Genomic DNA, 23,158 nt, shown 5'->3' with positions numbered 1-23,158 from the left:
CTAAGGAGAAAGAGACCTTTAGGACGTAGTCTTACTTCACCAGAAAATCCACTAGCAATCAGTGAGTGAGAACAAGGGCTTCTGCATATAGCTGAAAGTAGCTAAGATGTTTTCCTTTAGTCCAGAAAATCAATTTCATTTATATAGTCTTTCAAAGAAAGTGGGTCAGACTTGGAGCACACCCCACTGATTCTGGCCTTGTTTATCTGGGTAAGTGGAATAGCCGAGAAAAAGGAATGACCTTTGCAGATGCAGTGTTTTCTCATGCATTCCCTGGAGAGCTGCATGCCAGCCCCATTCAGTTGCGAACCGTGCCAGGGTTAATTAAATGGAGAGCTTTTCTTTCCCCTCCATGATGTCATGTCTTTCATAAGTGGATGACGTTGACATGTACTACGATCTGTATTGAATGTGGTTTGCACAGGTCAGTTTGAAGTCTTAGGTGTGAAACAGCCTTGTCTTCTAGTTTGAATGAGTTAAAATTGAGATTCCTGGATCTGCTTCCAGGCTGGCAAGAGAAGTTAACTTAAAAATATGAGTTACCTTTCCCACTGGATTTCATTTACCTCTTACTGGTATGTCTAGGATGAAGAATGTATTGTATGGCAGATGAAGAAATAGAGACATGCTCCTGCTTGTAGTAGAAACTTTGAAGTGTAGACCAAATCTGCAAGGATTTGGTGGGTACTTAAAAGCCATGGCAGATATGAAACAAATAAAAACGAAATGTTCCTTTACCCAGCTCATAACTAAACTATGAAACTCTGTCACAGGACTTAGAGGAGGTCAGAACTATAAATATGTAAGGGCGGGGGGGAGTGTCAGATCGGTCATAGTTAATGCTATGAAAAAAACCCTCTGGTTATTAGGGTAGCAAAACCCACATTCTGTATTTTCCAGAAGAGTGAAGATAAGTAAGGACAAAAAAAATGCTCAGTTAACTTCATGCTACCTTCTCAGATTTTAGTCCTAATTAGAGGCAAAATCCTTTATTTCTTATTTTGTACTGTTTTCTTGTGTAGCCTTAATTTTAAATGATGATCTGTTCCATCTTAAAGCAGATAAACTTCGCTGACAAGAAACACATTGTCCCTATTTATCATATAAAACTCCAGGGACAGTTACTGAGCATGTGCTTGCTGGACACTGTAAACTGGTGGAGTTTTCTGGTCTCCCGAGATGGAAAACATGCTAGACACATTCCTGGAATAGGCAAAATTTGGATTCAACGTGTGCTTTCTTATGCCTGAATGGCTACAGAACTTTCAGGGCAACAGAAAACCAAGCCTTTCCAATGCTTTTAAACTTCTAGGAGGTCACCAATAGCATTCCTCTGTTTTTACACTGGGTTATTCATCAGAAACAGCTGATGCTGTTTCTCCATGCAACTGTGACATCAGGGTGGGTCAGCTAACAGACTTGTGTCAATCACATGCATGTTGAGATCTGTGATGAAAGGTGATAGAAAGGCAAAGCATTACTTTACTGTCCTGAATTTCACAGCTAAGTGTGTAGCAGTGCTGACAACTACTCTCAAAGTTCCTTCCCCTGCCAAGAAAAAGCCATGGCCACCTCTTCATCCCTCAGGCCTTTACTACTTGAAAACAAAAGACCACATTGTAAGGTTTTTATAACACGATGATGGTGTAGGAACCCTCAGGTATTCCTCACCTAGCAAGCAAATATAGTTGCTGAACAATCATATTTTTCTTCTTTCAAACACAGGGACAGGAGATGCAGTTGCAGCAGCAATCACAGAAATGGCTTGGGGTTATCAAAACAATTGCAGCACACATGAACAAACACTTGAGCCTTGCCAAGCTAAACTAGCCTAAGCATTTTGCTTGGCCAGGCATGCTCCCAGCTGATCGCGTTCGGCAGGTCCATGTGTGTCATCTGGCGAGGCAGAGGGAAGGCGAGAGGTGCAGCCCAGAACAAAACGTGATGGCCAGTGTGGGCTGTATGCTCACTGGGTTCCCTGTAATGGCATTTTCTTGCTTGCACTTGAGTAATTGTTTCTATGTGTGCAAAATGAGCAGGTGTAAGGCACCGCCTTTTGGCTCTGGGACCTTGTTATTCCCATGTGGCGCTTGCCTTGCTCACTTGTGTGAGATGGTGCAACGGTCCCACTTGCTTCACTGCCTGCAGTACCCCAGAGTAAGGGTCTCCTGCATATAACAGCTCTAAGTCTCCAAAAGGGAGAAGGAAAAGATTTGTACTGTTTGTAGACCAAAAACCTTTCCAGACCTGGGCAGTGAGACAGAAAATATATTTTTTCATAAAGCTTGGGTTTTGAAAGCTCATACAGGCTCACAGGCAAAGACGACTAAACTCTACCCATCTGTGGACTTGTCCAAACTAACCAATCTGTGTTGCCAAATTATGGGGTGTTCAGTTGCTCTGCACTTTAAAAATTGAAAGAATCTTTATTTTTTTTCCCCTCTTGGACTGTGATAGAAAAAAAACTTGATCTGTTTATAGAAATCAATTAGTTTGCATGCACGTGTATGCATATGTTATGAGAAGGAATGCAAATGTATGAAAAACACAGCCATCTCTTCATTTCCAAGTCTGTAATCTCAAGAGTTTCTAGTGATACTGGCTGAGAAGTTGTGTTTGAATGCTTAGCTGGACCAAATATTTTGGACAGATTATCATGGTGTTTCATGCCAATGCAAATGAGAGAAACTCCACTGAAACCCATGATGTTCCACCAGCACAGGGAATTCCCCCGGAGGGAATGGGGCCACTTCCAGTAGGTATATTTTGGATCAGATATCTGAAATTTCTCAGCGTCCAATGGGTTTGGATTAAGGAGTTTGGTTCAAAAGGAGGTCTGTTGACAAGTGCCACTCCTCACGCTGGCCAAAACATACCTGAAAATGTGGCTAGAAAAGTCTTCTGTGTATTTTGGTGCACTGTACATGCTGTCAGTATTTATTGTGTCAGGAGACACAGAAGAGATCATGCTGTCTCTGTCTTAAGCCAAGGAGCAGCACCATGCCGGTTCCCATCGTTTCTTTTCCACTGAGCAGGACTCTGATGCAGACAACATTCCAGCCACTTTTTGTCATTTGCTTTCCACTGGGGCAAGGGCTGGCATCCCCCAGAGCTGCAAGCACAGGCTCGGAACCGCAGGGTAGGCACAGATGGATGTGGTATCAGACGCTCGCCAGCTCTCGCTAGCCAGCCTGCGCTCCTCTGGCGCATCACCCCTCCTCTGTCTTCCTGATGTGGTCAGTGGCTTTACAGCCACGGTCTGACCCGCAGTTCTGCTCTGTCGGAATGAGCGATGATGTGAGCAGGGCAGCAGGTGCACCTACCGCGCTCCTCAAGTGTCAATTCGTGCTTCCACATGAGCTTTCTGCAACTGTGTTTATAAACAAAGATTCAGTGTCAATTCCTTAAGCATAAAGATTCTTTGGCAGGGGTTCCCGGGGGCACTGCAGGCCACCACAAAAAGCCCTGCTGCCCAGGAACAGGTAGTGACAGAACTCTACAGCCATCGTCTCTCTGGGCTGAGATACAAACAAAGGACCCGATCCAGCCCCCATCTCCCTAGCCAGAGGCACATGCTCCTCATTAATGGCCACATTGCATGACTCTGGGTTTGCAGAGGAAAATAAAAACAGTGAGCTCATCAGAGAAGGAAAAACACGAGTGAGAGGAATTGTTGTAAATATTTATATCTTCAGGGCCTTTAATGTGATTGTCATTTTCTCTTTCTGCATTTAAGTAGCCAAGCTGCGATTGTTTGGGACTGTGATTTTATTTTTTTTAAGGGTAATTTTTAGGCCTACACATCTGCACCCCATGCCTAGGCAACCTCAACACCTAATACCCGGTCCTGAGAGGAGCTGAGGACACTCAGTGCTATCTCCACGGGCGCTCAGCACCCTGGCAGCATCTGACTCATGGCCTGGTGTGGAAAGAAAGAGCTGCCTCGTCCAGATGGATTTAAAACTACTGGAGAAAATCCATCCTTGGGGCAATCACATTGACATGACTGTTTGGATTCAATCTGTTGACTGCAATGGCTGTGTGCTGGGGTGTGTCTCGTGTAAGGGAGAGATATTTGACGTGCCTGTATGCAACTCCTTTCCCTTTGGAAAGCTCTCTGTTGCTTTTGGAGTGGAGGGCTGTGATAATAGCCAACTGCCTGCCGAGCCCTAGATGCAAACTTTTTGCATGAAATAATAGCCTCACGCCCACATAAACCTAAATTGTTTCTATGGAGAATATCCTGGACTGGTATAAAACCTCACCCTGCTTGCTTTATTAGAAACCCTAGGAGAGCCTCAAATGTATATATATATGTTTTTATATATTTTTTAAAGCTTATGAGAATGAACTATTTTAGCCTGATAATGTGAAAAGCATTTTTCATGAGAGCAATGAGGTGGCACAGCCTTCTGGAATGAAGTACGGGCGTGGGAGACAGAGGCTGGGGGTTTATTACTGCTTTGCAATGTCTCCAGGGCATTTTTACTTCACCTTCATTTTGCTTTCCAGTCATTTTTTGGTTCAGACTATAAATTATTTGAGGCAGGATTTGTACACAGATGCAATGCAGTGACCAGTAGAAGGAGAGGCTGACTTTAGCATGGTCTTTCAGGTGAAACCATGATTGCTATCTGTTGCTTTAGAGCCAGCACTGACTGTGGCTCCTACTGGGATTAGCGGGCTGGAGAATCAAGGATATATGACTTTGAATTTGCTGGCACCTCACGTAGGGCAGGGGTCACCTAATGAGCAACATGAGTCTGGTGGTGTAATTAGGAAGTCTCTATATGGCAGGGCTTTGGGATACCTCCTGTTTCTGCTCCTACTTTCAGTGACTGTGACACCAGTAGCACACGTAGCCACCCTGTAATCACACAGTATCGTAACTGAGTTCAGAGATGTTCACACCAGCATATCCTGTTGTTCTCTCGTTGGGTTTTTTCAGGTGACATTTGAATTGTGCTAAAGAACAAAGTATGAACTTACTATTTTCTTTCTCTTTGATCCTTCTAGATCATCAAAGAGCCCCCCCCACCTCCTGCAGAAGACAGCGAGGTGAGTAATGCTGATTACCTGGTTTCTTCAATGTTTAGGACAAGATTTTGTTCAGGTTTCTCACAAGAGGTTGTGAATCTACTGCGCGGCAGTGTACAGACCACTTAAACTTTTGTGCTCAGCTCTGTAGCCTTGAAGTCAATAGTGGTTTAGCTAAACTAGGGGCTTTTCAGCTGATGTCTGCCATGTGTGTTTCACTCTGCTCCCTTTGCTTTCTACAGAGGTGGAGATGCGGTGTTTAATTAAGAGTGGCTGTAGATCCATATATACGGTATATACATATATACAGTACCATGTATACACCGAGCAGGTAGGAAAGGACAGCAGAGGCAGACAATACTTCCACTTGGTCAGAACAGCACTACAGAGTTAGGCTGTGATTCACAAAAAGGATAACCCTTAAGCATATGTTTAACTTTGAAGTTAATGGAACCTAAACATATGTTTAACTGCCTTCCTGGAGTGGCACGGTAATGATTTTGATGGTTTAGCATATATAACAGCTCTTGGCAGCTGAGCGGTAACTCACGATGTTGAATCCTTGGACTACAGTTGCTGTGAGTGAGGGCAGCCCACGGTCTTTGCAGTGTGTCTGAAGGACCAGTTTCTGAGCAGATGTAAAATCCCAGTGAAATCCTCTTGACACCAGAAGAGCTGCACTAGCCAGGGAAGTTTCAATGAAGAAAAATAGTAAAACAACATTAAAACCCTCATCTTAATTCTGCTTATGCTTTTTAGATGAACCTAGCAACAAATGGTTTAAAGCTATGTCATCGTTACTTAATTAGCAGACTCCGCCCAGAAACACGCGGAGATTTTTTTTATCTGCCTCTTTCTATGTCCTTCTGTCCTTTCAGCAAGCAGTGAGTCTCTTCTTTGCTTTCACGGTTTTGCTCATGGGATTTCAGTGAAAAGTCAATGAGCTGTGTTCAGGGTGTGTTGATGTCAATGGGAGTTTTTCCATTGACTTCACTGGGGTTTGGATCAGCTCCTCTTAACTATGCAAGTACGAGCAGACTTAGATCTACACTCCACGTGATTTGGTTAGTTAGTTTGTCTTGCTTTTTGCATCTGGAGACAAATTCACTGCCTGCTTCAGCTTGCAAGTGGAAAAGCTTGCTGAAATGATCCTCTCTGTGCTCTCCATGAAGTCTGGCCCAGTGAGCGTGCTCTGCACCAAGGCAGACACCCTTAAAGCTCAGTCCTCTGCAACACTATGGAGGTGGAATCCAACCTAGCTTCTGCTTGCACTGAGCACAGAGAAATAGCTCAGGGCAGCTGGAGCCAGGGACAGTACTGGAACCTTCATCATGGTGGCACTCATCCCCTCAAAACAGGCCTGAAGCAAAACTCCAAATCTCAACATTCCTGGCCCCAAAGGAGACTTGCATTTGGACCCAGTGCCCCCCATGCCTCATCTGGCCTGTTTTCCTAAGCAGACGTTTGTTTGGGCTGTATGTAAATCCACTAGCTTTGTTAGCTTCTCTCCACTGGATTAAAAGGAAAACATTAACCTAAAGTTGCACATGCTCTGTTCTGCATCACGCGTGCCTCCAAGCCAAGGGATTCAATTGCTGAAATTAATTAAAATACATCATTCTGGAATGCTGGGTCACTGGCCAAGGACTGGAAGGGGAAATTACATCTCTGTGCTAAGAGGGAAGGCCTGCTTCACGTATAAGGAAGCCTTTTATCAAACCAGTAAGTGCTGCAAAAGCAGACTAGTTGCTGCAAAACAAACTAGTTGCAGCAGACCAGTTGTTTGCCTCAGGTTAAGTGTAATTAAGGTGGTGCAAAGATATTTCTAGGCGTGTTATATTTTCCCTCAACCCTGATTCTGACAGAGAGGAACAGTCTGTGCAGCTCTTTGAATGCGATAGTGCTCAATTCATCTGCCTGTTTGACAGCTTTCCTTCAGCAATGTATTTGCCGCTGGCTTTTTATTTTAAACTAACCTGGTCTTGTACTGCGGAGAACGTGGGGCAAATCTCTCTTTTAGTAGAGAAGCAGAATGTTGACCAACTTGCTCTCAGGCTTGCTGCTCGTAGACAACAACTTTAAATGCAAACTTGTCCAGACCTTGGTTGTACCCCGAGTAGGGCACAGCACAGTGCGTGAAAAATTGCATTAACTCATACCTGTCATTTACCTGCTTCCTCGTTAATGCAAGAGATCTGTACAGTCTTTTGGCTATTATTCTTACTGTTCTGGGACCCTGGGACAGGGGTCTTTGGTTACAACCATGTTCCAACATTGCAGGGACTAATCTGATGGTGTCATTTCACATGTATTTTTCCACCAGAGCACATCCCCTAAGCTCAATACTCAGTTATCCTATAGCCATCTTCTTCAATTAGCAGCCAAAGGTTTCTTAAAAAGGAAAATATGGTTTACACTATTTTAGAGACTGTATAGCATCAGAGCAGTGCTCAAAAAGCAGTAAGGCTTGAAGCTGTGACTTGTACCATGCATTTTTGCCCAGATAGAAGAGCTTCTTGCTAGTGGAAAAACAGCAGAAGCTCTGAAAAGATGCACTGCATTGGTCCCATTTACTCTGACAGAGCCTGATCCACAGGATGAGATCGGCAGTAGTATGATGCTTTCAGAAAAGGCTGGGTACTCCACACTTTCCACTTTGCTCAAAACAAATAGAGGATGGGGTTGATTTTTTCTTACGTGTTGCAGATAGCTTTCTCCCTTCCAGAACACCTAGCAACTGCTCATCTCCAGCAGGAGAGTGCTAATCCCTTAAGCAGCAGCATTACAGTTACAGTAAGACTTTTTTTTCTTCTCCCAAAAATCTTGGCAAAAAAAAGGACAAGAGGAATTCTTGCATCAGCAGATCTGGGAGCTGAGGCCCATATGTCTTTGCACTGCAAGGAGAATGCATTATACTGTAGCAATGAAGGGAAAGTAGCATTGCTGTCAAACCCGCCAGAGGTTTTATTGAACTCTACTTTAAAGGCCTTTTGAGACATATTGGAGACATGCTCACTGTTGGTGAAGGAAATCATTATTGGCTAGAAACTTCCAATTAATTCATTCAGAAATTGCAAATGTCGTCAACTTACCGCTGTGCTCCTCAGACAACGCAGGATGCTAGAGGAGGTTAAGCCCAGATGAAGGACAGATGGTTTTACTTACAGCCAGGAAAGATTGAGTTAATGCCAATCGGAAGAGGTGAATGCCTCCAGGAGCCAGTGAGCACCTTTCTGGCCTGTGATTAGTCATTGATGGTGGATCAAAACCACATTCTTCTACCTCCAGTGAATAGGAAGGCTTTTTCTAGCCCTGCTGGAGGAGGACACAGCTGCTGTTATTCATGTGTCTCATCACCTTCAGGCTGGCCTTATTGGAACAACTCTTACTCAACTGAGACCAGAAGCTTACCCTGAGGCTAACTATCGTTCTTATTATAGCAACCCATCTTTTTCATCAAAAAATCCCAACCTGTAGGGCTCTGCAGCTTCCAACAATTTTCCTGTTTACTACCTGACTCATGCTGGGGGTCTGCTGCTGGTGAGTCCCACAGAAAGACAAGCTGACTGTGGTCAGAGGGTGTATAAACTGCGCCCTCCAAAGTATCCCCAAGAGGCACACTCTCCTCTTGTTGCTTCCTTGCTCTGTAAACAGAGACCAGTCAATGTTAAAATCTACTGCTGGATCTTCATTTTCTGTCACAGCAGCGCTTTCTCCCACAGAAGGGATTCAGGGACACAAATTTCCCTGAAGTCTGGTAAAACCAGGCAGAAGATCTACCAGATGACCAGAGCGTGTCCTTTCCCCATCACTCAGCCCCGTTTTTTCCGTGCTGCTCTATTATCCAAGTTCCACAGCCACCCTGAGCATGGCACCAGAGCCAAGCCACCAACCAGCCTGTAACTGGATAATTTTTATGTCTGTTGTCATCTTACCCACATACACCAAAGCAAACACATACAACAAAGTCCTGGGGAGAAAGGATCATTCAGCAGCACAGTCATGAGATGCTGAAGGTAATTATCACTGTCATGGGAGGCCAGCATGAAAAAGAGGAATTTAACTCACTGCATGGCAGCTATTGTGAAGCCAATAGATGAAACCACCTGTTCAGCCTGAACCACTTTGATCTTCGTGAGCTAATCTCTTTCTCCCACAACTGAACATTCATGAGACTGGAGGATGGCTAAAAGGGATTCATCTGCTTGGGGAGCTGCTTGCACCCTCACTTAGGGGTGTTTATATTAATCTTTTCCAAATTGTTTTCCTTCCTCTCTCTTCCTGAAAAGCCTTGCTGGGGAGATAGCAAAATAAGCTCCAGAGAAAGGATCTGACAGGAATTTTTTGTAGACACCAGGGCAGGAAATGCATTCCATTATTCCTGAAATAAAGCCAGGTCACAGTGGTATGCCAGCTCTTTTCCTTTCCCTTTACTTCCCTTTGACAGTCAGTTGGAGAGATATGGGAGAAGGAGAAAGGTAACCTTTCAAGAGACGGGCATTTACAAGAAAAAGATTTGGGATGTTATTGGCAATAGGTGAGGCGTACGCATTACACCACGAAGGAGTGGAGTTTCATAGCCAGATTTCATGTGAAATGTCAAAGTAGGCCCAGCACAGAAAACTCAGTTAGTGTAGAGGTGGTGGAAGTTGGGTTTAGTCGCATCATGGTTGCAATGGGAGTGCTGGTGTTAATTCCGTTGACCTTAGGAGACCTTATGTCATCTTCCTGTAGCTCAGTGTCTGAGCTATAGAGTGAGAAAAGCTCAGTATCCTTTCATCTTCATCAAAGCAGGGGTTTTCTCTTAACTCTGCACGTGCAGTGCTTTGCCCTTGGAGATATAACTTCAGGCAAGATCTTGAAGAATCTGTACCATAGATAAACTAGGAGTTTCTGTCATTAATAAGACCAACAAAGGCTGGTTTTCCAAGCATTTGTGTGTCAAGAATGAGTTTGTATGTGGATTTTTGGTACCTCATGAGAACTGAGGTCTGTCTTCAGCCTGCTCCGTAGTGGAGCACCAGTAGAACATCTTCTCTTTGATGGTCTTGTGAGCTGTGAGTGCTTTCTGAGAATAGTTTGCAGGCTTGGGCCAGTGACAGGCAAAGATACGAGAAAAACCAAAGCGATGAGTTTATGCATTTGCAATTTAGACGCCTGGCAGAGTGTAATGTAACAAGCAAAACCTTCCACAGCAGAGAGGAAATGTTTCTTGAGAACTGAGCAAGGTGTCCTCGAAGTGTAATAATGCCTCTGCATCAGGGAGGTGGCCATGCAATTTGGAAATGAGTCCAGCCTTCGGAGAAAAAGGAGGCAGTAAGGAGCCAGAAGCCTTGAGGACAGCATATTCACCTCCATGTTTCCTCAGCTGTAAAATTAGATGATAACATCTCTTACTCAGAGGAATGATTGTCCTGTCATGTCTTACAGCACTTTGTGCAGGCAGAGCTCTCTATAAATGCTGAATTCTGACAAGTTTCAGGCATTGCAGAGACAACTGTGAAAATAATTATAAGGGTGGGGAGAGGGGTAAGTTGTCCAAACTCTTTTTTTCTATCTGGCCAAATTTAGTATGAATTCTTACCCTGAGTGGTTCAGATGTCCCTAGTGGAGCCTAAATTATCCTTGTGTTACCCACAGATGAGGTTCCCTCAGGTCAGGGTCAAAGTATACAGAGCCTGGCAAGGACTCTGAGATAAACACAGATCTTTGTTGTCTGAAATCCAGCAGTTATGAATCTGGATCTCAAACTGTGAAATGTAGCTCTGTCCTGCTTCTTATTTTTTAAAAGAAACTCTAGCTCCATCTAAAGCAGATTTTGGGGGTGGAAAGATGCCAAGTTCTGTACAGTCAGTTTCCAGCATCCTTAAATGCTCTTGAATTTTCCGGGGCTGTTTTTTATACTGCTGCTGGGTCAGAGCTGAAGTTCCGTATGCAATCCTTCCTCAGGCAAAAACCCCATTGCAAAGTGTAGAAAAATATGGGCCAAACAGCGCCAGGACATGAGAATTTGGCCCTGTTTTATTGGCTCAGATCTTCTGAACAAGGCAGTGATTTAGCATGCTGGACATGGGGATTGTATACCTCTTCCTTCTCATTTTCCTGCTGTCTCCCTACCCTGACCCCCAAGTTTCCAGTTGCTTTCCTTTAGCTGCTCACGTGTGCTGGGAGCATATTTGCCAAGTGTGTAGGACATCACTGGTGGTTTGGGTTTTTCGCTTGTATTGCAAAACCTCCCATGCCCTTCAAAACATGTAAACAGACTCATCTTGAAGAAAGCTTGTGACTCCTTTGTTTTTCAAGTGTCCGCTGTTGTCTTTTTGTGCGTGTGCTGTTTCTGTTGTTGTTCTGGCAGAAACGCTCCTATCTTAGATTGAAGTGACTTGCAGGGCTTTTAAGGGCTTGTGGGGAAGATTTCCTAAACCTTGGTATTTCCTGTTGTGAGAAGGCCAGTCTGTGCTAAACTGAAGAGAGCGAAAGAGAATTGCTGAAGGAAAATATTTAGATGGCTTTGATTCCAATTTTTTAAAGAAGTCCTCATGGAAAACTTCATGCAGAGATATAAGTTCTTAGGTTGCAGCAAAGAGCCTCAGCAGCTCGAATGAGAGCAAGAGAAAGAGGTCAGCTATGAAGGAGAAGAACCTTGTATTTATGACTCAATTGTTCACTCTTCCTTTAGATCAGGACAAATTTTGCAGCTGAATTTATGTGTATTTTGAAAAACAGAAATGCTTTTGTTTGACATGAAAAGCATAGTTTGTCTTGGATTTTTTCCTCCAGTTTTTTCAGTTTTCCTACTGGGGAGTTCAAATTCAAAGTATTTTTGGCTTTTCCAGTTTTGGAAAGCTCCTAAGTTTTGGAGTTTTGCCGAATCCCTGTGAAAAATTAAAGAAAGGGGAAAAAAAAGAAAAAAAGAGGGACCATTTTCATTTCTCTCCACATTTTTCACAGGAAATACTTCACGTTTTTGATCAACTCTGCTTTTCTGCTTTGCCAGTTCACAGCCTGAACTGTAGAAATTAAAGGGAAAGGCACTATATAGGTCAGAGCATTTGTGGAGTTGTTACATAGTGCAACAAAGAATATAGAATACACTGGCTAGAACTTTAGGTAGACTCATTTCAAATAAACTTAAGGAGATTTGCTTGATTTGCTAATTTGGCTGTCCCTGAATCTCATCATGAAGGCCAGGGTCCTGAACACATTTAACTTTGTGTATGGCGCTGTGCCATGGGTTTCTGCCTGCAGTACGTAAGGGTAGAACACATTCAAATTTGTATAGGATTAAAGTCTCATTTTTCACACAGAACTTGACTTCCTCCTGGCATAAGCCTTGAAAATCTGTGAAGCCACGTGGACTTCCATGGGCAGCCTCCCTAACAGAGGCAGAAGTTCATTAGAAGAACTAATTCCATTCTTGTAACTTTTCCGTTAGGCTTTTCCATCCTATTACACTTGGCCAGCTCATCTCAAAAAAACCTCATCTTCTGTGCTGGGCATTCATGCTGGCATTGTTTCCAGCTGTGCTCCTAATCTGCCTTCACTTAAGGAGCAAATTTGACTTGCTTTCTTGTTTTTTTCCCCCATTCTGTCAAATCTGAACTACAATACGATGAATTTTCTGGGTCCCGGAGGGTTCCTCCGGCATGGGGAGCTGCGAGTCAGGGAAGACTCCCCAGAGCAGCAGCTCTTCTCTCCCTAGTCACAGGTATGAGTGAAGGGGTGGCAAAGAGGTAAGTCCCACCTTCCGTCACTCACGGCTGGTGTATCAACCAGACTTGGAGCCGAAAGACCCCGGCTCTTCAAGCTATGCTGAGTGCTATTTTGGTGGCTGCTTCTTCAATGATTTTGCAACTTGGAAACAAATTACTTCCCCGAATTTAAAGATGATGAAAGACAGTCTTCTTTAAAAATAAATTTTAAAAAGGCAAAAATTGTGTTCTTGCTGGAGCTGGACTGTACCTTTCAAGTGGTGGTGGTGTTTATATCACGAAACATTTTCTTTTCATGAGTGTACATCCTCTGGAAAATAACCAGTGAGAGATCACAACCTCGACTGCACTGGCTCGAGCAGGCTCAAAGGGCCACATAGCCTGTGACTGTTTATTCCTTTCCATCTCTAGCCGTGTTTCCTAACAGTGCACTCCCTCCCTTCTGTTTTGTAGGAGGAAGATGACGATGGCCTCCCAAAGAAGAAATGGCCAACAGTAGATGCCTCATATTATGGTGGACGAGGAGTTGGTGGCATCAAACGAATGGAGGTAATTAGACACCAGCTCAGGGATCGAAAGATCTTATTTGTGAGCTGAGCTGTGATATCATCCTGCAATTTTCCCAGAAGGAAACGCAGGGGATAGGCACAAACTTCTTTAAGCTTTTTTTGTACATCTGAGCCCAGATCTTTTTTATATAGGAATATTTGAAAGCAAAACATGGATTTCTGAAGTTTGGGACCATCTTTTTCCTCTAGTAGATCCTGGCCTGTGCCTGGGATACAGGAGCAGTATTGCCACACAAATTACAAGGAAACGTTTTTGGTTTTTCTGGAAACTTTCCCCACTCACATTTCTTATAAATCACAAAGAAGTTCAAAGTCTGGTCTCTAGTCTAGAAACAAGCTTCACAGCCTGTGCATCGTCCTTCACCTTGGATTTGGACACTGGGAAAATACAGACAAGGATCTGGTTATTACAGCAGGAATGTAAGTCTCTGCAGCAGCTACTATTGTAATATGCTCTGGTGCCATCTTTTCAGGTACGCTGGGGAGAAAAGGGCTCCACAGAAGAAGGCGCTAAGTTAGAGAAAGCCAAGAATGCCAGGGTCAAGATGCCAGAACAGGAATATGAGTTCCCTGAACCCAGGAACCTTGTGAACAACATGCGCAGGCCTTCCTCTCCTCGGAAGTGGTACTCTCCAATCAAGGTAAGTCCAGACCAGCCTTGTGCTGCATAGGAGGTTTCCAGGAGATCTGAACTCATATCCAGGAGATCTTTTCACATCTAAGGCTATGATGTAGAACGGCCCACAAACCTGTGATCTCAAGATGCTGCTAAAGTAGCTGTGCATGCAGGGGTCCCCCTGAGCTTGTGCCTAGGGAGGTGCTGTAGAAAGAAGCCACATGGGGCAATGGGAATTTCCAACCAGCTTGATCAATTTTTTGGGGTTGCATTGCTTTCTTAGACCAGAATAGGATCCTGATCTTGTCTAGTAGCATAGCTAGCTTCTGTAAAGTGCTTACAGACTCGACTGCACTTCTAAGGTCAGGCCCTTTAGTCCACACTACATATTCCCTGAGATGCAGGGAATAAATAGCATCCTTTTTCCTTAGAAAGAGGGGAGAAAATAGGAAGAAAATTGCTGCTAAATGTCATGAGGGAGAGTTGTCCTCAGCAGATCAAGGGTTGCAGTGTGGCAGATGGATGCCTGCCAGCAGGCATGGGTCATAGGGCCAGGCTTGCTGCAGGGCAGTATGCTTGCCTCACAAGGAGAGAATGCCCTGCAAGAAGTGTTTGGCTGAAATAGAGTGCCTCAGATGCAGAAGGTCAAATTCACACTGATATCAGGTCACATGCAATGCATAGCTGCGCAACAGCCACCCATAAGGAACTGGGAAAACTCCCTCCCTGCCATCTGTCCCAAGGGCAGGCAGCTGTTCTTCAGTTTGCCTCCACTAATACAAATGGTTGGCAGGCACAAAACTTGCCACAGAAACAAGCAAAGCCACTGAAGACTTCACTGAAGCAAAACTCTTCGTTGCGCATGTGAATGCTTCTCGTGGATTAAGAGAAACAAACCACACAAAACAGGCATCAGCTGCGTCATCCAGTATGAGGGAGCTTCAGTGTCAGAAAGCTAATCTTTTGCATTCAGGGCAAATTAAGCTGCCGTCAGGAAAGGAGGACAGCTTAACTACTGTATAACTAATGAAAAGAAAAAAAGAAAAAAAAGCCAAAACAACCACACTCCTGTTTCTCGGGCTTAACTCTTCCGGGAAATGCTAAAACCCTTCTTGTCTCTTTTTGGTCTGGGACTGTTTGTAGCAGCCCTGTAGTTATCAGTCTCAGAAAAGACTGAAAATGCCTAATTCATATCCAAGTGCAACCTTCCACCACTGGAGCTTGGACCTCATTTCGAAGACTGGAGATGCTGGTTAGGGGCTTAAAAACCCTCTACAGGCGGTTTATTTGCAAGTAGTCTGCAAAGAGGGTGTGTGTAGCACATGTAGTAAACCTTTTGGTCTACAGGGCTCACTTTATGCTGGGGAATGAGGAGGTGCCTCACTGCTGAAAAACAGAGCTTTTATTCTCCTGGTTTCTTCCTCCCCAGTAGTAGTCAGTCTAGTCAGACATATTCTATTAGCCAAGTTATTGCAATGCAAATATACTACACTGCAGTACACCCAGGTTTCCCTGTGTTGTATCTCATTACTGATCAGCTCCAAGCAGCGTCCATAGGAATTTGGGAAGTCACATGTTTTGGCTTTCCTCAGCCATTGATCTTGCAGCTGGTTCAAATCCAGTGTTGGGAATGGCAAAGATGCACAAGGGAGTAAAAGTGGTTTCCGGAGGATACGGAAATGTGAGCCTCTTTGAAAATTTGGTCCAACGCCTTCTCTCTTTTCCCCCTTAAAGATTATCATCTAATAAACATAGCCTACCAACAAGTCATTTGCAGTTGTGTTATAATGACTTCAACATGTGTTCATGAAGGTTATTCATTCCCACAGTGGAACCAGGTTAGAGAGTCAACTGTTTTCAGTTCAGAGTGGGGAATGCAATAAGCACCATCCCATATAGCTGCTCCTTTGTTCCTAAATGCATTGCATTGTCACTTTGCATCAGTGCAGAGCATTTGTAAAACACACTCATCCCATCTGGAAGACTTTCACTCCTACTGTGTGCTCATGGAAATGACCTCATCCAGCTGAGAGATGCAGCTTTTTGCATGCTGTAGTCAGAAGGGTTCACAGCACACAAAGCTGTAGTCTAACCACTGAGGAGCTGACAGAAACACTGATTTTAGCACAAAAAGCCCTGAATACATGCTCAGGCAGCTGGAATCCATGAGGGTACAACTACCTGAGATCATCAGTTGAGAGCTGAGTCCTTTCCCATAGAAAATACTACGGAATTTCTCCCCTCTTCCTTCACCAGTTCTCACTGTTGGGTTACAGCCTCAGGAGTCTTTCAGTTAATTTTCAGAGTTTATTCTGCATGGTAGGAAATCAGTTCTGAACAGAGGAGTCAAGTTTGTTGCAGATCTGTGTCCCAGCTGGAGATTGTCCAAAGTTCAAGAGAGGCTTGGAGAAAAGACAATGAGCGTAGGGTTCAAGTTCAGTTCTGACTGACTAGAAACAGCTATTGCATTGTAACAGCAAGAATTCACTTACGGGGGGCCTGCAAATATTAGGAGTGTCTCATGGGGAATATATATTCTTAATTCCTTTATACAGTTTGAACAGTAGATAAGAGAGATACTTCTAGAGTATAAGGTTCCAGTCCAAGACCCTGTGTCCACATACTCCCATAACTTTGGGGTACTCCATATTTGGATAGTATTTAGCAGCCTGTGGACAAGAATTCACCTAATTATTAACTGCCACCACACCCCTTATTGAACTGCACCCAAAAAGACAGCGTATGCAGATGGGATAACTGAATTCAATGCTTTCCCCGTGTAGAATTATGACGACTCATCAAAAAGAGGGGATCATTTCTATGAAGCTGGGGTCCTGCTATTGCTCTCCCCGTGCAGTAAGGAATTAGCAAAATTGGCAAAACTCATCAGCACTCTTGGCAGAAGCTCTTGACCTGAGGATGTGAGCACACGAAGATGAATTTGCATGGTGTTATGCAGGGATGCTATCACAGAGCCATAACAAGCAGAGAGAGGTGAGAAGGGATAGCCTGTTAGATCATCGGGTCTGTACGCTCAGCCAGAGCAGGGCTGCTAACTTGAATCTATCCTTCACTGCTTTTTCCAGTCTGGTTTTTAAAATAACACACGGGCTTCCACCACTTCTCAGGGGGGAATATTTCAGAGACTACCAGACCTCACCCATAAGAATTGTCCCCTGATACTCAGCTTAAATTTTCCCTCATCCCCATGCTCCAAGTGCACTTGGCTCTTTTGGTTAAAGCAGATGTTAAATTTCCACCCACACCACTGGACTGGTTGAAACACCTCTTTGGAAGGTAGAGAAATATGCATGTAACAAATTCTGTAAAAAAAAAAATAATCACTGGTTAAAGGAGGAGGACAAGGAATTAAATCTCAGGAGCAATGAACCAAAGTAACGTGAATCTGGCAAAGGGCCAGGAAATTCACATTTTGGGGCCAGTCATCTTGCTGGCCAACAGGCCTCCTTTTCTCCATGCAGTACAAGTGTCAGCCTTTACTTCTGCCTTTTGCCAGTTTATCTGATGGATTTTTTCTTCCCTTTTTTGTTACTCTTCCCAGAGTAACGTCTATAAGGTAGGTAGACAGCTGAAAGTGGATACATTGCTTTTTGAAATACTCCAGATTTATTTGCTACCAAATGTGGTTACTGACACTTAACAGATTGTGGTTATTACTGTTGTTGTTATTCTTATTTGCTGCTGTTACTTCTTAGCACGATGCCAACTGGATTATCCTGCTTTTAAAATATCACTTCAACAGTTTGAAAAGTCAGTGCAAATAACCCAAAGAGAATGACAAGTCTGAAAACTTCTTAAGAAACTTAAAAAATCCTCAGTTCATCTGACAGAGGGATGGGCAGCACAAAATGTAGATGCAAGTGAAGGATCATAAAGGACCGTCCTTTAGTTTTAATTTGGTTCAGGACATGCTCCCTGCTATAGCCAACCACACAGCTCTCTATGCTTTGGTTTGGTTAGCAGCTTTGCTCCTACTTCTACTTCTGCTTGTATCTACCTGTCTTACCTCGTTACCTCTCCTCTCTTCCTCCTCCTCACAGCATTTATAGTACTTGTTTGACTTCAGAAAGACCACTATCGCTCTCTAAAAAACAATGCAGAAAGGACCACAACACAAGACTAAACTCACTCTTTGTCTACAAAAACTCACATGCAGGCTCTGCCTCAAGGCTGAGGTTGCAGCAGCAACTGGTGCTCTCAAAAAAAACCCACCACCACCTCAGGTGAATCCTAAGTGGAGGCTACTTAAGCATTAACTAAACTATGTGTCCCTGGCACGTTTTCTAGCCTTTGTCCCTCCTGTCTCTACAAAGCTGACATGGCACAGCTGCCTTGCTAGAGGAAGCCCCAGGGCAGCCTAGATTTCTAGGCAGCTTACAAGACTGCCTCTAACTGAGACCACCAGGTGCCAGGTCTCAGGAGCACTCTAGGCGTCAGGTCATTCACGAGACCAGGGTCGATACAGTACTGAATTAACCAGCACTTCAGGAATAGAATGTGTTTATGTTAAAGCAATGGCTGAAACTGTGCCCTCCTTCACTTGTCATCTGCCCTGATTGTTTCTTCTTTCTGGTCTTCATAGCTAGTAGGACTCAAAGCTTTATTTGCCTCCAGACCTTTTTTTTTTCAATCCAAGCAACCTTGTGCTTCAGTTCCAGGAGTTCCCAAACACATAGACACAGCCCACTCACTAGAGAGCACAGAAGTGTTTATATTTCCAAGTGAATGCATTGACATTTTCATTTCTTCAACCAACATCATCCTTTCCATGATCTACTCTCCCTCTCTTCCACCCAGATGTCTCAGGCAGACTCTGAAGCTCCATTCAGACTCCCAAAGATGGAGCTCTTGGCTTTTCCTAAGAAATCTTGGTAGGCTCTTGGAAATCAGGACTGTAGAGTAAAAAGGGCTTTTTTGTTCCATGGAAAGTTGTAATTTTCCCCTATAGTTTCCTAAAGGAGAAATGGAAGAAAAAGGTACTTATTTCTTAAGTTGTCAGAGGAGACAGGAGATCAAGAGCTTCAACCAGCTCTGATGTAGGGGGAAAGATGGACTGGGGAGACAGGGATGGCTTTCCTCTGGTCTAAGAGTCTGTGCTGTCCAACTGCAGAAGAGTCTGACAGAGGAGTTTCTGGCTTCTTCCTTTGAGAATAACACTTTCCTGGCTCTCGCCGTAGGAAGTCTTTCCCCCAGTACCCTATGGAAACAAGATCTGTGCAGTCATTCTGTGTGTCTGTCCGTCTCCACCCATGTATCCCTCCAACTCCCAAATAAGCTTTGAACCGTTGGCTCAACACACTGATCGAGGAATATAGGTCTCAAAGACGATTACAGCCCTAGTGTTTTCTTGAAAAGGGAAGAGAAAGGCTCAGCATCCCCATGAAAGGAGCGGTAGGCATTGAGCTTTAATTAGCTACCGGTGAACCTGGGTCACAGAAGGACCTTTTAAATACCCTGGCTGCCAGGAAGGTCTCACCTTCACAAACGCTGAAGTTTACTCTCAGCCATGGAAGCCAAGCTCTCGGGAAAGCAAGCTTCCTTACTTGCTTTCTTTTCCCACCACCACTGCAATGTACAGCTTGCTTTTCCATTTCCTTAATTTTATCCCATGATAGTTACATGAGGCAATTCTGCTATCATAATTTTTTTGTAGTCTTTATTTTCAGGAAACAGGTAGGGATCATACATGAGTTTCTGAGTCCACTTAGGGGTAGCAAGGTCTTTGGGTTTGATTCTTGTCATCACAGGAACTAGTTTTATACCAAGGGACGACTTTGTACATTCTTAGAGTAGCTTGTGTCTGTCTCTGCAGATACAGTAAAGTTTACTGACTTACTGGTAGGGGTTTTGTTCATGGGGCCTGCTCTCATATCAAAGCATTTGTAGCATTTGGAACAATACTAATGGAAAGCTTAATAAACACTGCCTGTTGTTAATCCTTTCCAGACATTTTTACAAATCTCTGAGTATCGTGCACTTCAAAGACCAAGGGTCAAATGAAGTTAATGTGAAGAGCGTTTGATAAATTAATTTTCAGCTTCTAAGATGTCTGTAGCCTTCCACTGAGCCAGCCAACATGCTGCCATCATGTACACCCTTCTACAGATCTCCCAGAAACTGAATCCATTTGGAAAGTGAAAGCCTGGCCTATTAAAATGGGGATACAGCAGGGGATTCTTCAGCAGCAGATGTACGTTTTGGAGCAGATGATTCAGTGGGTATCTCTACATTGCAGAGCCCTGTGCTGCTCCTTCTGGCCTTGTTCAGCTCATTTGGAAAATAACCGCAGGCTTGGCATTTTGTGTCGCTGCTGAATTTCTATCAGGAATGAACACTGTGTCTGCATTGCAGAGAAGCATTGCAGGAGTGGCAGGGAGGGTCCGACCCCACATCTCAACCAACCTTTCTGTCAGCAAGAGATTTATTTCAGCGTGTTGGGTTTTCAGCAAGACTTGTCTGGGTCTGTGCGTGCGCACATGTGTGCGGTTGGGTGCGGGCAGTTGGGTATGAGACCACCCAGTGAGGTGAAGGGCTTGTCAAGACCAGTGCGGTGTGCTGAGGGTGGCGTCTGCGGGGCAGCTGACACTGAGCTCATAGGAACGGAGGACTCGGAAAGATGTGTTATTGCCTGGAAAAGATGCAAACGTTAACTGACATATGGGGTGCGACTGGGGAGCTTGCGTGAGACTCAGTAACCTGATGCTCTCCTGCTAGCCTGTAGCTGACAGGAAAGATTAAGCGGGTTGTTACGTAGCACCTAGCTGTGACTCAGCTGTCTTGGCTGCGTGGAGGGACAGGTTTTCAGTCAGTTGTCCCTAGCAGATTGTTTTGAGATATAAATCAGAATTATTCCTAATGTGTCACAGTGGTCACCTAGAGCTAGAGGCAAGCCACTCAGCCAGCCAGAGGAGGCGGCTGGATGGTGAGGAAATGCGTCGGATAAACTCACCTGATTGCTTTCTGCATTGAGTTAGCATTTTGCTAGCAATGATGTCAGGAGCTGAGTAGGTATGAGACTCTCTCTCAGCCCAGGACGTATCTAAGTCACCTATTACTTTTAGAGATTTTCAGAAGAACACGTAAAAGCTGGATGCACGGATACTGTTGTCTGTCAGACACACCTGCTTGTTGCTCATCTGAAAGCCTCTGCCTTTGCACTTGCAGCAAGTTCAGAGTTTCTGTGAGAAAAAAATACTGCTCTCCAGCATCTTGTACAAGCACAGGAAATGATTAACTAAAAAGTGTGTATGTCTAAGCTGCATTGTCCCTGCACTGCACTTAGCACAGAGCACTTGTTCTTGCACAGAAGATTAACACTGTGTTTCTTTTGATTGCAGGGGAAATTGGATGCTCTCTGGGTCTTGCTGCGGAAAGGTTACGACCGTGTATCTGTGATGCGCCCACAGCCAGGAGACAAGGTAGTGTGCCTCAAAACCATTTTCTTTTAACAGCTAGGAAAAAATAAAATATCTTTAAAGTTTCTGACTGCCTTTACATGTGGAACTGAAGGCAGGTACTCATGACAGCTTAGAAATAAAAATTCAGTCACGCCTGTCCGCTTTGTTTGCGGCCGCAGTTCATGCGGTTTAACTGATGTGGTTTCAAGTACAAAAATTATCCAGGTGCAGCGAACGAAATACCCATTGAAGAGCCCAAAATAATCTTGCTCTTAGATAATAGCTGCTTTCAATTAATTACATAAGTAATTCTAATGAATAGTAAGGAATATCGTTACATCTGTTCATTCACTGAATCCTACATCTTGGAATAAAACCATGAACATACATAAATATATATATATATGTACACATACATAAATTTAAACTTCATGGGCACTTCTACAAAGCAAAGTTTGCAGAATGAGGTTTGGACTGTTGTGTGAGAGGGAAGAAGTATTTCCATATATTTCTAGTGAAAACTGGGTTCATGCCGGTTTCTATACATTAATGTGTACTTGTGTGTGGAGACAGAAGCCATTAAAGAGGATGGACTTATGTCACCTTACAGGAATGGTACCGTCTGTGGCAGCTGGGTACTATAGCTACCTCTCATCTCCAAGGTATTAGTCTCTTCCTTTTCAGTGGAATTAAACAGCTGGGTGGTTCCTAAGTAATTTCAGGACAGTTACCCTGAAAGATCTCTGGGGGTACCTGGCCGAGCACTGAAGCTGGCACACACTCATGGGTTGTGTTGAGCTCTGAGCACCCAGCAGATGCCGGGACAAGCAGCTGGGAAGGGAGCGTGAGAGCTGCACCTGGGCTTTGCAGATTTAGTGTGCGTTCAAGGTACACAACACGGGTGAATTGAAATCCCTGGGGTAGCCATAAGACATCCCCTAACTCCTTGCGATGTAGATGGTTACACCCAGTTGCCCAGGGATATTCCCAATCCAGTTTTTCGTATCTCCAAGGGTAGAGATTCAGCACCTCCCTGAGCTCCTGTTCACATTTGCCTCATGGTGAAGAATGTCAGTTATATTAATGCCTTATGCGGTCAGTTTACATACCTCGGACATAAATCAACAAAGGAGCTTGGAGCTGCTTCAGGAATATATCTGGGCCAAAGCACAAGTAACTGTGTAGCGTTGTGAAGGCTTTTTTGGTGGAGTATCATAGGTCTGTAACGTTTGGCTTCCTGTAAGGTTTGCTATGGAATACAGGACCAATGAACTTTTGTGAATAAAAAGGTTTAAGATTTTATTCCTTCGGTGGGAAAATTTGCTGAAATGTCTTCACTGAGTGTGATACCGATTTCTGGGAGAAGAGTTCGTAACATACAGATTGCTAATGCATGGCAATTTTCCCGCAGAAGTCAGGGTGTGAAGAACGCCTGTTCTGTCAATAACTTTTTTGACTTGGCAAGCTCAGTTAATTTACAGGAAAGATGCCACTTCCATTAATGCTAGGGAAAATCCAGAGCAGTTTAATTGAAGCTGATACAGTTAACAGCGATTTATACTAGTGCAACTGACAGCAGGCTCCATTCCTTTTCAGTGATGTATCTCTTAGACATGCAGCTCTGTGTCCTGTCAGAGTAAGCAATACCACAATTTGCCCATATAGGTGTTTTATGATCCAGTCTCCAAGTAAATTAAGCTCTTTATGATTCCGTTGTGCTATAAAGAATCTCTGACTTGGGTGCAAGTATAATTTAGTGTGAAGGAGAAGCTGGCTGAAAATGCACCCATGCTTATAGCTGCTAAA

The 23,158-nt window shown here is 44.0% G+C and overlaps 1 protein-coding gene across 1 annotated transcript in view; it reads left to right on the top strand.

Moving 5' to 3' along the window:
* Window positions 1-23,158, top strand: part of ANTXR1 (ANTXR cell adhesion molecule 1) — a 111,315-nt gene that overhangs the window by 65,105 nt on the left and 23,052 nt on the right. Inside the window, exons 14-17 of the mRNA XM_056321710.1 lie at window positions 5,017-5,058; window positions 13,203-13,298; window positions 13,792-13,959; window positions 21,293-21,373. Coding sequence (XP_056177685.1) covers window positions 5,017-5,058; window positions 13,203-13,298; window positions 13,792-13,959; window positions 21,293-21,373 — 387 coding nt within the window. The remainder of the gene's footprint in view (window positions 1-5,016; window positions 5,059-13,202; window positions 13,299-13,791; window positions 13,960-21,292; window positions 21,374-23,158) is intronic.

Source organism: Falco biarmicus, chromosome 18 (assembly GCF_023638135.1).
Source record: "Falco biarmicus isolate bFalBia1 chromosome 18, bFalBia1.pri, whole genome shotgun sequence".
Classification (NCBI taxonomy): domain Eukaryota; kingdom Metazoa; phylum Chordata; class Aves; order Falconiformes; family Falconidae; genus Falco; species Falco biarmicus.
This window is presented reverse-complemented; position numbering and strand designations above follow the sequence as displayed.